This window comes from Pleurodeles waltl, chromosome 8 (assembly GCF_031143425.1).
Source record: "Pleurodeles waltl isolate 20211129_DDA chromosome 8, aPleWal1.hap1.20221129, whole genome shotgun sequence".
NCBI lineage: Eukaryota > Metazoa > Chordata > Amphibia > Caudata > Salamandridae > Pleurodeles > Pleurodeles waltl.
In genome coordinates, this window is record NC_090447.1 from 1,441,828,701 (window position 1) to 1,441,841,510 (window position 12,810).

The 12,810-nt window shown below is 40.9% G+C and overlaps 1 protein-coding gene across 1 annotated transcript in view; it reads right to left on the reverse strand.

The window, feature by feature from the left end:
• The window catches only part of C2CD2 (C2 calcium dependent domain containing 2), a 343,623-nt gene that overhangs the window by 207,643 nt on the left and 123,170 nt on the right, over window positions 1-12,810 (reverse strand). Inside the window, exon 3 of the mRNA XM_069202597.1 lies at window positions 3,012-3,131. Coding sequence (XP_069058698.1) covers window positions 3,012-3,131 — 120 coding nt within the window. The remainder of the gene's footprint in view (window positions 1-3,011; window positions 3,132-12,810) is intronic.

A 12,810-nucleotide genomic window follows, 5' to 3' on the forward strand; every position in this document is an offset into this window, starting at 1 on the left:
AGTGCATCGGGCCATGGCCTCAAATTATGCTCAATAACTGTAATAATTATTCAATCACGGTTGTAATGTGACCATTTTAATGCCATGCTGTTATCGATAATATGGCAAAGCACCATCTAATTAGACGTATTCAATGAAAGTGGTTTTATGACTTCACTGGGTCACAAGACTGTCTCAACTTTCAGACTAACCAAGCGCTACGATACAATTTTACCGAACTGGGAGCTGAAAAGGCAAGACGCATTTGGCATAAGGCCAGTCTGCATATAATTTCTTTAAACATGTATGTTGAGATGATCTGTAACTTAAAAACAAGCAAGGGGAGAAGGGACTGATGCAAGGGGAGGGTGTGGGGATGAAAACAGCAACAGGAAACCAAAACGGAGGGTGGGTGTGGGTGGCGCAGATTCGGGGGAATCAAAACTGGTTGAGAGGGAAGCAACAATGCTGCGCAGAAACATCCCGCAAACACATGCACCATGATAGAGTGCTACAACTGAAAGAAAAAACAAGATTAAGAGGTGACATTTCAGCTAGCAGAAAATAAATAGTACCTGAATTGAGTCAGGAGCAGTGGACGGGCACTGATTAAACTGAATCAATCTGTGCTTGATCCCTGCTCCACAGCAAGCAGTGGAAGTGACGTTTTGACAGCACTGGGCCATTAAGATGGCTGCACAGGAGAATGAGACATTAGCAGACAAATGGAAAGCAATGGGCGGACTCTAAGCCCTTTTTAGAATCAAGAGTGTGTCTCAAGCGAGACATGTGCTAGCAAATGCTCTCGCAGGCTCATCCGTAAAAAAAGTTGAACCACTGGTTCTCATGTAAAGCATCAGGTTCATTAATCTGTTATAGAAAGCTCAATACACACCCCAGTTTCACGGGAAGCTAGTGTTATGGGTAACAAGCAATATATTGGTGTTCACCACAACTTCTATGAGGCAAGCTCGCCATCACACGATCAATGTTTTCTAATACAAGAAGGTTGCATTTTTACACAATTAAAAATAAATAACATTCTGTAATAATAGGAACAATGTAAACCCATGCATTATTACTCATGATTGCCAGTCTGTATAACAATGAAAAAAGGTTGCTTTTTAGAGGTACGATAAAGGGGTTGCAGAATGAAGCGTCAGTTGTACTAATCTTTTTTCTGAGCGCAAATGGCCAGATTTGCAGAATCAGGCAGTTTTCGAACACAAAAAAGCATATTGGAAGGTACAAATGCTTTTTTGTGATTTGATAATCTATTGCCGGATCGCAAAATAGGTTTGCAAGTTGGTTTTAGGAAGGGGTGTGTCAAGGACATCCCTTCCTAATAGCGAGTTGCAGGGGGATGCCAGAATGTTTTGTGACTGGGAATGTGGTTGTAAAACATTTGCAGTTACCGCCAACTTCAAGTTGGTGGTAACCCCTTCGCAAAGGGAAGGGGTCCCAAATTTGCGAATGGGGATGAAAACAGTTTTTAAAAGGAGGCACTGGTCCCTTGGACTACTGCCTCCTCTTAAAATATTAAAAGAAAACTTTTCAGTTTACAAAAAAAAATGCTTTATTTAAAAAGCAATCACAGACAGGATGGTCTGCTGACCCCAGAAGGCCACTGTCCCTCTGATTGTAGCCATTCACAGTGGGTCGCAAATTACAATCTGCCTCATGAATACCGATGAGACCGGTCCAATTGCTTCCGACTGCAAATCGCTAACCGTGTTAAACACAATGTTGTACATCGCATTTTGCGATTTCCTAATAACGAATCACTAAAATTCACTATTAGGAAATCGCAAACCTGCGATTTCGTACATCTGGCCCGAACTCCCAACATGCCCCTGCAACTAAGGAATAAACCGGAAATGTCAACCTTTCGCACACATACTGCTTGTTGATGCACCTGCAAACATTTTAAGGAACATGACCAAATCAGATTACACACAGATTAAATTCATGAAATATTTTCTTAAACTGCTGGCAGGAGCCTTGATTAATTCATCATTGGATCTTGTAAATGTTCACCGAGCATTCATAGTGCACAATAAACCTTTTAATTTAGTTGCAATAAGTAACAAGAATTAGCAAAGCCAAATGATCTCGGCTTTGTGATCTACTGTTGTTGTTGCCAATGGTTCTTAGCCACGCTGCACAGTTTTAGATTACTTAAAAAATTATGCTATAAAAACAAAAGGCTTTGACACGTGCACAGCGTCATTCTGTAGGTGCTCTCAGCTTGCATGTGCATGCCTACCAAATGGCACAAGATGATTTTTTTCAATTTTATGTACCGATCCGTGGGGATAAGCACAAGGAGGGTAGGGGGAGAGGACTGCACGAGCTAGACAGTGCAAAAACATATGCACATGCACTCTCATTGAGTGCTTACCAGCAAAGAAAAAAGTAGTGCTTGTAAGGCAAGCAGTAAAAGTCGAAATGCCAGCTAACCAAAATAATGGTAAAGAGGCAATTTTCCATGAGAGGGGCAAACTTAAGATTGACAAGCTGAGACATGAATAAGTAGCAGGCAAATGAGTGACAGGAAAAATAAACAAATGGTAAGCAACCAGCGGCCTCCACAACCCTCTACGTACTTGGTAAGCAACAAAATACCTCGCAAAAGATGATACATGCACACTCTACTAGGCTTGAACTAAAAAGGCAAGGAGTTACTACAGGAGTGAGATCTCAGAAGAGGCAACAGAAACATAAGGCTTTGCAACCTCATGACAGTGCAGCAAATGCTTGAATATAACACCAGGGGTAGAAGACATGACATCATGCATCCTTTTGGCCACCACCACAGGGTTGATACTTTGCCTCACAATATCAGACTTACACTAATCGTAACTACAGAAAATACATATGGTTTCTGGACCCATGTCATGCCAAAGGTACCAAAGGGCAAATAAGGGCCAGCAGATACTAGTTAACATACTACACAGGTATATGCAAAGGAAAACACTGAAATTCGAACAACCACAAAAATAAGGATGAAAAAGGAAACTCATTAATCTTACCTGTAAACAAAGGGGGGAAACCTTCACTGTGTACGATGGGAATCCAGAGGTAGCAGGTGAAACATGAATCACGTGAACAGAAAACTGTATAGAATCCCCCATCACATTACAGCAAATAACCTGGAGAGAAACACAGGATAGCTCTGAAAATAAATCATTATTTTTTTTAATTATGCACAGCTATATTCTTTATGCTTCACCAGATCTCTAGACCTCGTCGCTTTGTTTTTTACACTAAAAAAAAAAAACTGTTATGTAGGAAATTACCAACAATAACATTTATTTATTTATGAGCTTTGCAACATACTGTGTGTTTCTTTCCAGTAAGTCTGGAGCGCAGAGAGAAGGACTGGGAAGTTATAAGTTAAAACACTGACATCGACAGCCCTCTCCAAAATTCATTACTCACGCCCAGTAGTCTGTTAAGGTCTAATTAAAGGTAGTTCTAAAAGGTTCACTTTTCACATTTATTGTTAACTACAAATGCAAATTCTTGGACAGGAGTCAAAAGTGCTCGACAGCAGGAGACCCTGAGATCCAAGCAATCAGCCTCTGATTTTAAGATTATTATGTCTCACAAAAAGCCCTAAAAACACCTCTTAAACCACAGAATTCTCTAACTCAATAATTTATCCTACATTTCACCTCAAGTGACAGCTAGACTGCCGCCTACTTCTCTCCACCCATACCACCTTTGTCCTTGTTCCTCCTCCTATATTATGCCACAACTCTTCAAAGCACCATCATGTCAAGAGGACAAACAACAAATACAATTTTCACGTTTCAACCCAAAGTCCATGAGCAAAAAACACTTCAATGTATTTGATTTACTCTCAGAAACTACACCAGACCTCATCTTCGTTACAGAAACGTGGCACAGCAAAGGCTCTACTGCACATACCACAAAGTCATCCAACCTGAATACGGCATCATCAACAAATTTGTGCTGGAAAACCTAGAGAAGGCCAGTAGTCATCCATAGAAAAGCATAAAACAACAACATCAAAAACTACGAATCCTTGCTCGTAAGATGTTACCCCGGTCCAACTCCTCCTGCCTCCTAAAATACAGACTATTAGATACATTACTCTTTTGTATCACTTTAAACTACACATTCTAGGAGGTCTTAAAATCTGGTTTGACAAGAACAGCCTTATTACAATCACTGCCTTTACATCCAACCTTAAGGCCCTCAACTTCCAACAAATTGTTTCTGGCCCAACTGACTCCATGGGACACACATTGGACATTATATATGCACAATAGGGACAGGCCAAGGTGAGTAATAACTTCTACAAAAAGATCTACACCGAAACAAAAAATTATCTTAAAGAAAATACAATTAGCAGACATCCTGCAAATAACAGCACAAATAGGGACGAGACCAACCATTCAACACTTAATACTTTCAACACCTTCTGAAAAAAAAAAGAAATGCATGAAATGATCATTGCAAGCAGACTATCATGATCACCAGCAGACCCACACCTCCACAAATATGCAAAGATATCCTTTGCACATCCTGTGCAGGGCAGGTAGGTCGAAATTTGCTCAACAAGTCCTTTGATCTGGATTCTTTCCCACTTGATTTGAAAACTTGCATTACAGCACTCTTCAAGAAGAAGAACCTTGACACATCCAACACAGCAAACTACAATCCAATATCTAATGGGCCACTTTCAGGTAAAATATCTGAAAGCGCAGTTTTTATTTAGCTTTACAAGTTTGAGGAAAGTGACTATGTCAGACCAACAATTTGAATTTAGATCATGTAAAAATACAGTCAGGACTCCTATCCATATGGGATCACCTAAAACAATGGACAATAACGGAGTGGCTGCCCTATTGCTTCGTGACCTACCAGCAGCATTTGACACTGCCTGCCACCACACACTACTGAAAAAAACTACATCTCACAACACATGAAACATGCTGGAAATGAACTCCATGCTGCCAATATCTCCCTTCAACCTACGCCTGCTCAAGACCATAACTAAACAAAAATCTCAGAATGAACAGCCCTGAAGTAACTAGTTTATTGCACTGTGGTCATAAGGAATACCATAAAGGAACCTTCAAAACATAAAAGCTGGCAGCTTATCAAAAACCATGAACTGAATGCCTATCTCTTGCACTTCTTCACCCATCACAGTCCTGAGTGCTGTGTCCCATAACATGAGAACTACACCTCGGTGGTCATTCATGACACAGAAACACTTGTCACATAAGATCAAAACAAGAGAAAACTCTTCCAATCACACATCCAATACGGTGAACCACGCTATTTATGTAGGCAAGCAGTTCTACACCCCCAAAGTGTAATAGATGCTTTATAAATGCTACAATACAGGCGAAACAGGCAGTCGCAGGGGCACCAAGTTAAGTGAGTCTAGGGCTCCCAATATGACCTAACAACAAATCTAACAAGAGCAAACTAATCTTCGTCAGATAGCAAAACACTCAGCCAAGACAGCTGAGCAGAACATCTTTGGTAAAGTCTGGCCAATCAGAGGATGCTGTTGGGCTTGTGTTAAGGAGTAGTAGGGGCTGAGAGGAGTTTAAAATACTTTAAAGGCAGTGTTATCCACCATGGAGCAGGTTAGTCCCAGTTTTTCCCCACACAATTGCTTAGATTTTCGCATACAGAAAAGCTACGTTAAGGACCTGAGCTCCAAAGCTGGTTGGTAGAAAAAGGTTTCACAGCGTGATCTTTTCAAATAAACACTTATTGCCTTATAGATACACAGTCCCTTGGTATATATTGTGGGCATCACTGCTGAGGCCCAACACATATTAATTATCTTTTGGGTAGTTTATGCTCTTTTTCAGAGGGGAGGTGGCCTTGCAGTTCAGGCTGGACTACTTACTCTCTTTACAGAGGGACCAATACTGTTTTGAATACAAAAAGAAAAAGGGAGCACACTGCCTTGCATTCAAGCGGAAAATAGCCCCAAGGCATCATGGTAAATGCAGTCATTTAAATATAAATAGCGAGAATTTTTCAAACAATGATTCACCCTAAGTAGGTGCAGCAAGTGCTGTATCGCTGTAGAAAGTTGTTCACCTAAGGTAGGTGCAGCGAGTGCCGTATCTCTGGACACGATACGAAGACTTTTTGAAAAATGTCTCTATCTTTAAATCAAATGACTGCATTTACCATGATGCATAGGGGCTATTTTATGCTGGAGTGTGAGGCAGTGTGCTCCCTTTTTTTGTGTGTCTAATTGACGGCTCCCGTGAGCCTACGAGCTCTGGTGATGCACCTGTTCGCCTACTGAGTGGTACAAAAACCTGTGAAGACGTTCGGCAGCACTTCAAGCAACCCCTTCAGATATATTTTCTCTCTGCTGATGACGGCCGAAAGCCAGAAACACGTGTCCAGAGATACGGCACTTGCTGCACCTACTTAAGGTGAAAGACTTTTTGAAAAATGTCTCTATCTTTAAATCAAATGACTGCATTTACCATGATGCATAGGGGCTATTTTATGCTGGAGTGTGAGGCAGTGTGCTCCCTTTTTTGTGTGTCTAACTGTTTTGAATACGTTTTGTCTGGGTCTAGAATGGCACTGTGAGCAATAAAACGATAAAATGAAATGCAGTCTAGCCTAATTAGCAGTGGATGAGATTAATTCATTGCTTTAATTCCTGGGTATTTTAGAAGCAAGGATATTCCACACTTATACTGCTTTCACAGGCAAAAATAAAAAAAATGTGCATGCTCACAGAACTGATAGAAATTCAAGCAAAGGACGTAAACATCTAAGCTTGCCTATAACATCCACTGCCCTCCTACCAAATGGAGTAGGATCTCTGCACATTCAAAACGTTTTTGGCACATACCACATAAAATACCTCTGGCACAGTCAGGCTGATCAATTAAGAGGATTTAATTTTTAGTGTTTGTGTAGCATGTTATAATCACAAATAAAAACTCTAAAAACCCAAAAGAAATAAATGTATTGCATTGTGTTTCATTATAAAATTGCTTACATAGCGTGGATGCACTTAACGATGGGTGTCTGTGCCATTGTAGCACAGTGGCATCGACAGAGAGAGAGAGGGCTTAGTGGAGCCTGGTAATGCTGGGAAAATAAGAGACGAACCACACAGGGTGCTCATGGCAGCCACATTTCTTGTAGGCAATATCCACTTCCCGAGAGGCATCACAGGGGGAGGCTGGTAGGGCTTCTGGCACCAGTGCATATTTTCAACCGTAAGGTCAGCATTCATCCAGCCTATGGGCCCCCATGATGTGCACCCCAAGGCAGAAGAGGTCTCGCCCGGCTCCCACTCAGAACCATTTTCCTGATCAGAGTAGCATGTCGCTCGTTTTTAAACACAAACATTTATTTGGGGACGCTTTAGGGCAGAGCAGTATATTTATTTTCAGTCGAAAAAGGAAAGTTGCGAGCACATGGGAGTAAGGATCGTCTCGCTAGTCTCGGGGTTTAGAAAAATGCAAAAAATAAGATCCAAAATAAACTTTTGTTAAGGGATAACAGTTCTTATTTCTGTAATTTCATTTTTCATTCTTTCTGCTTCTGATATTTAGGATACTTCAATTCAAGCACTCATCTTTTCCTTACAAAAATGTGTACGTATGTACTCGAGTACCACAAACAATTATGATTTTTTTTTAATCCATGCGATGTATACGTGCCAGGTGCTTTGTATGACCTTCCTCAAGAATATATTTAAAATGCGGACAGTTTAAAGGTAAAATCAATTGTTTGTAATGCCCTTAGGTACAATTACTAATCTAATGGTTTACACCAACATTCTTCACAAACAAGACGGAGAGGATCGTGTAACTACGTATTTGACTGGCAGGACTAGAAGGAACAGATGTAAACCACACCTGAAAAGGTAAAGATGCCTTTAAGCCAGGCGGGTACCCTGTCACCTGGCAGCAGGCATGCAGTACGCGCCCACACCCCTTACCATCATGTTGGTGAACACCACCACCAGTTCTCTTAAGAAAAAGGGCGGTCTTCAATGGCTTTGAATCTCGAGAGGTGAAGCTGGGAGTGTTTGGCATAGGAGGCAGCCTAACGAGTAGGAGGGTCCTCATATAGGTAATTTTACTCCATGCTAGACTCTACCCTTTCATGTTCAACAAGTGTGTATAATCTTCCCGTCGCAGAGTAAAGGAGAAGTTGGAGAATAAGCATGGATGAGCTGGCAGTGATGCAAGCAAATAGGTTTCTTGGACCTTTCTGTTAATGAAGCATTGCCTCTTGCAGCATTGAGAGTGAAGTGCTTTCAGAATACATGGGCGGCTCACCTAACCAACACGCATACTTGTCAGGAACACATCTGGAGAATACAACGGAAGCCATCCTGGCCCTTTTGAAATCTGCACAGCCAATTTAAAGCTCAAAATGGCCATTCCATTTATTGTCATCAGCCTATCCGGACATAAGAAATTCATGATTACAAGTACAAACATCACTCAAGGATACATTAAAACTTGCCTACTAAAATATAAACTTGTCCATAAAAACTATGCTTAACGATCAGTTCATTTGCATACACCTTTGCACAGAGCCAGGAGTACCTATAATAATCATGTAAATACTTTATGACAATGACTAACTGGTCACGCCGTGTCTTATTCACATAAAGTTAAAAACCTAGGAATCACCATGGATTCCAAGTTAACTATGAATGCCCAAGTAGACAAATTAGCACGCACAAGCTTCATCACCTTAAAGACTTTACGACGCATCTTCCCCCACCTCGGATTTCCACACAAGGTGCAAGCTACCATCTCACTTGTACTATCCAAACTGGATTATGCCAATAGCCTCTACCATTGATCATCTCTATCTGTTATGAAAAAACTACAACGTATCCAGAATTCCACAGCCAGGCTACTACTGCATATAAAGCCGCAAGCCCACATCTCTCCTGCCTTGAGAGCACTACACTGGTTACCCGTTGCCAGAAGATGCACTTTCAAGCTGCTTTGTATCACCCACAAAGCTATACATGGAACCGGACCGCTTTTTTATCAGAAAGAAAATGACCAAATACATCCAACAAAGAACCCTCCGCTCAAGACTGGCCCCCGCCTTAGAACACCACCATACAAGAAAAAGACTATAGGTGGTACATCCTTCTCCGTCCAAGCAGCCAAATTATGGAATTCATTACCCCCAACTGTATGAGCCACAGATAACTTTCTTGTCTTCAGAAAACTACTCAAGAGTTGGCTCTTTCCTTCATAACCACCTTTTTCAAACAACTATGAACTGCATATGCCGATGTGGATAAATATTTTTTTTCAGATTATATGAATATTTCTATTTATTTATAGTTTCTTTGGAAAATATGTATTGCTACTATGTCATAACAATAAAATACACACACACTCTTTAAACCTAAGTATTTTTTTTACCCATGATTCTAATTATTGTATTGTATGTGCGTGTGTGTGTGTGTGTGTGTGTGTATATATATATATATATATATATATGTATGTGTATATGTTGTTTCTGTGCTTGGCATGTTCGTGGATCATTGCATGGCTCCTGGTTTTTTTTGTTTTGTTTTTTGGGTTGTTATACTAGATATCTGAATTCCTGCTCTCATCTTATCTACTCATCACTCTTATGTCATGTCTCTATCAAACTATCCTCCATTCTCACTCTGACTCATCCCAAATCCCTTCTACCACTTTCATCTCCTAAATATCTCTGCCTAAGCTGTTCCCTCCACATCTAACTCACCAAACCTCACTCTACCTCTTTGACCTCCCACACAACCCTACTAAATTCTCCTGCATTCATCTCACCCTGCTACTATGCTCTCCCTAACCCTTCCACATACTCTTCCCCCTCCTCCCCCCTTTACTCATCCCAAGCCTTTGGGTTGAGTAAATGAAGGATATACTCCCAATTAACACCTCTGGATTTATTTCCTCCTCCACCCCTCCATTACTCCAGTCTAACTAACAAACTCTCATATCCGCGGCTCAAATTAACTCATAATAATACTAAAACTGTACTCATTATTTAACGATACTAATCCATCACTAATCACTAATTTTTGTTGGGTTCCGGAGTAGCGTGCTACTCATCGAAAAGCGCTTCGACGCCTCGTCAGGGGTAGTAAGCGCTATATAAATACGATTACAATTACAATGCACTGGTCGGCTCAATACAAGTAAAATGAGACTTAAAGTTAAATGTAATTGTCTTGAAGCTGATCATATAAGTCCATCTAATTCGACCCGCAAAATTAGTGGCGTACTCAAACACTTTCCCTATCATATCTTCTTCAACATTGCCTGCAGTGAATAGGATCACAGTAATACTGCAAAAGTATACTTTATCCTGCACCGTTTCCCCCCAAAATAAGCACCTGCAGGACCAAACTAAACAAAAATCATATTAACACGATGATAGCAGCAGACTGTTAACGTTACAGTTATTGGGATGCTGAGCGTTGTGAATGAATTGATGATTTGAATTTCTATGCCTCCAAGATATATGTTGAAAGTCATCACAAGGTCTTTCATCCGAGCACATGTACTTCAGTTTCCTTACATTTCCTAACACCATACTTTTTAAAAAGTGGCTGTAAATAAAATTTTCGAAGTTTAATCGTGAAATGACATATAAAAAGAAAATGAAGTAATGTTTCTTGGCCACCAAAGGGGCAGGAGCAGCAATCAGATCTCCCCGGTGGTGCAGGATGACATGTTTTGATCACTGAGATCACCACTGGCGTGCCCATACAAAACTTAAAATAGAGAGATCTTTTTTCCTCTGGACAGATGCTATCCATGAAGGGGACTGGTTTAACTTCTTAGTTAAGTAAAAGGTAACGCTTTAACAAGGGGCTGGGCGAATTACAAATCCTCAGAATCTTACAGTCCCAATATGCCATAGGACTGCAACAAGGCTAAGCTTTGTGATTTTTTTCTGGGTAGAACCAGAGTTCTTCTAGGCCTATGGCAGCCAAAGTTGTTGAAACATGATTGAACCAAGGCAACTTTTGATGTTTTTGTAAGTTCATCACGTCAATCATTGCGGATTTATATGAATTCAGTTCCTCCTTGGGCTAGATACGAATCCAGTATCTTATGGGAGCCAGTGCTATATAAACTTCGATTTTTCCCATTTGCAAGTCTGTTCTTACCTCGTCCATAGATGTACCCTACCTAAGCAGAGTAGTCTTCGTATAAATATGTTTTCCGTTATTTGTATTGCTGGGATCTTTTTAAATCCCCAGACCCCTGCACCACACAGTGCAGCCGCCATCGTTTTCATTTTGTACGCAAGCAGTGCAGGTCTCAAAGAATGGTTCCACGTGGATTTTTCAAATCCAAAGACAGCACCGGATTATTGGGCCAAGGAGATATTGCTTTTATATACCTGCGGGTTCCAAGCCAATGTATCATCCACTCGGCAACCCAAGTAATCATAGGTCGCTACTTGGTCCAGAGGCCTTTTATTAACCTTAAAGGTAGCTCGCAACTTCTGTTTTTGTTGAGAATCTAAAAATGTGTTTTGCTTGCATAAATCGTCAAGTTCCTTGATGCACAGAAAGACTCAAAGCCTTTTAATAGAGGATGCATCAATATCTCCGTTCTTGCCAATACCACAGCATCATCTGCGGAGAGCAAAATAGGTATGCTTTCATTAGCTAATTTCGTCACATCCAGGTTTAAGTTCTTCAGTTTTTGGCCCACTTCATCTATATAACAGTTCAATAGGATTGGAGCCAGAGCACACCCTTGTTTGACACCTCGCTGGATTGGAATCTCAGCTGTGTAGTCATTAATCGTGCTGTATCTGATCCTTGTGGGATTTCATGTGTGTATTAAGATTAGCAACCTTAGGATCTTTCCTGGGATACCCATTTCCATCAGAAGTTGCCATAATATTTGGCGTTCCACGCTGTTGAATGCTGTTTGAAGATCGACAAAATACCATGTACAGCGAGGACTTTAAGAAAACATATTCATGTTCAGCTTGAAGGGTTGATCGATTGTGCTTTGGTCCTTCCTAAAACCGGCTTGACAGGGCAATAGTAAATCTCCTTCTTCTATCCACTGGTCCAGCCAAGATTGAATCAGTTTGGCAAAAATATTACCAACACTGTCAAGCAGTGAGATTGGCCTGTAGTTGCACACAATGTCCCGGGGCCCCGTTTTATGTATTGGAACAATAATTGATTTTCTCCATGAGGGCGGGATTTCCTCAAAGGACCAAACGCTATTATATAAGCAAGTTAAAACTGGTAGCCATAAGGATAGATGATTACGATAGACATCTGAAGGAATTCTATCCGGGCCTGCAGCCTTGTGCAGTTTTTGTGAGACGATGGCTTGCACGATTTCTTTCTCAATAAATACATGCACTAACATCATATCACAGGGTATAGCATAGATCGCTAGTCTGGGCTTTGTCCGAGCAGAGCTATTAGGAACTGACTCAACCATTGTTTCGTATTCCGGCACCTTGGTCAACTGGGTCATTGCCACGCAGTTCTCAAGTGGCGGCATTATCTCGCTTGAGTTATGGTCACTACCTTCCGACACTAGCTTGAAACCTATTAAGTCATTGATACGTTCAGGTGTAATCTTATCCTCAGAGCAGTGAAGTGATCTACCCAGAGTTGCGGGTTAATGTTCAACTGTACTTTTTTGGGGGTCCTTCACATCCCCACCTATTTCCCAAAATGTTTTTGAATTTCCCGCTGAGATTGCATCTCAGAGGTCTCCCCAGAGCTTATGTGGAAAAGTCTTTTTATATCTTAATCATTTCTTATATTGTTGCCTGCAATCT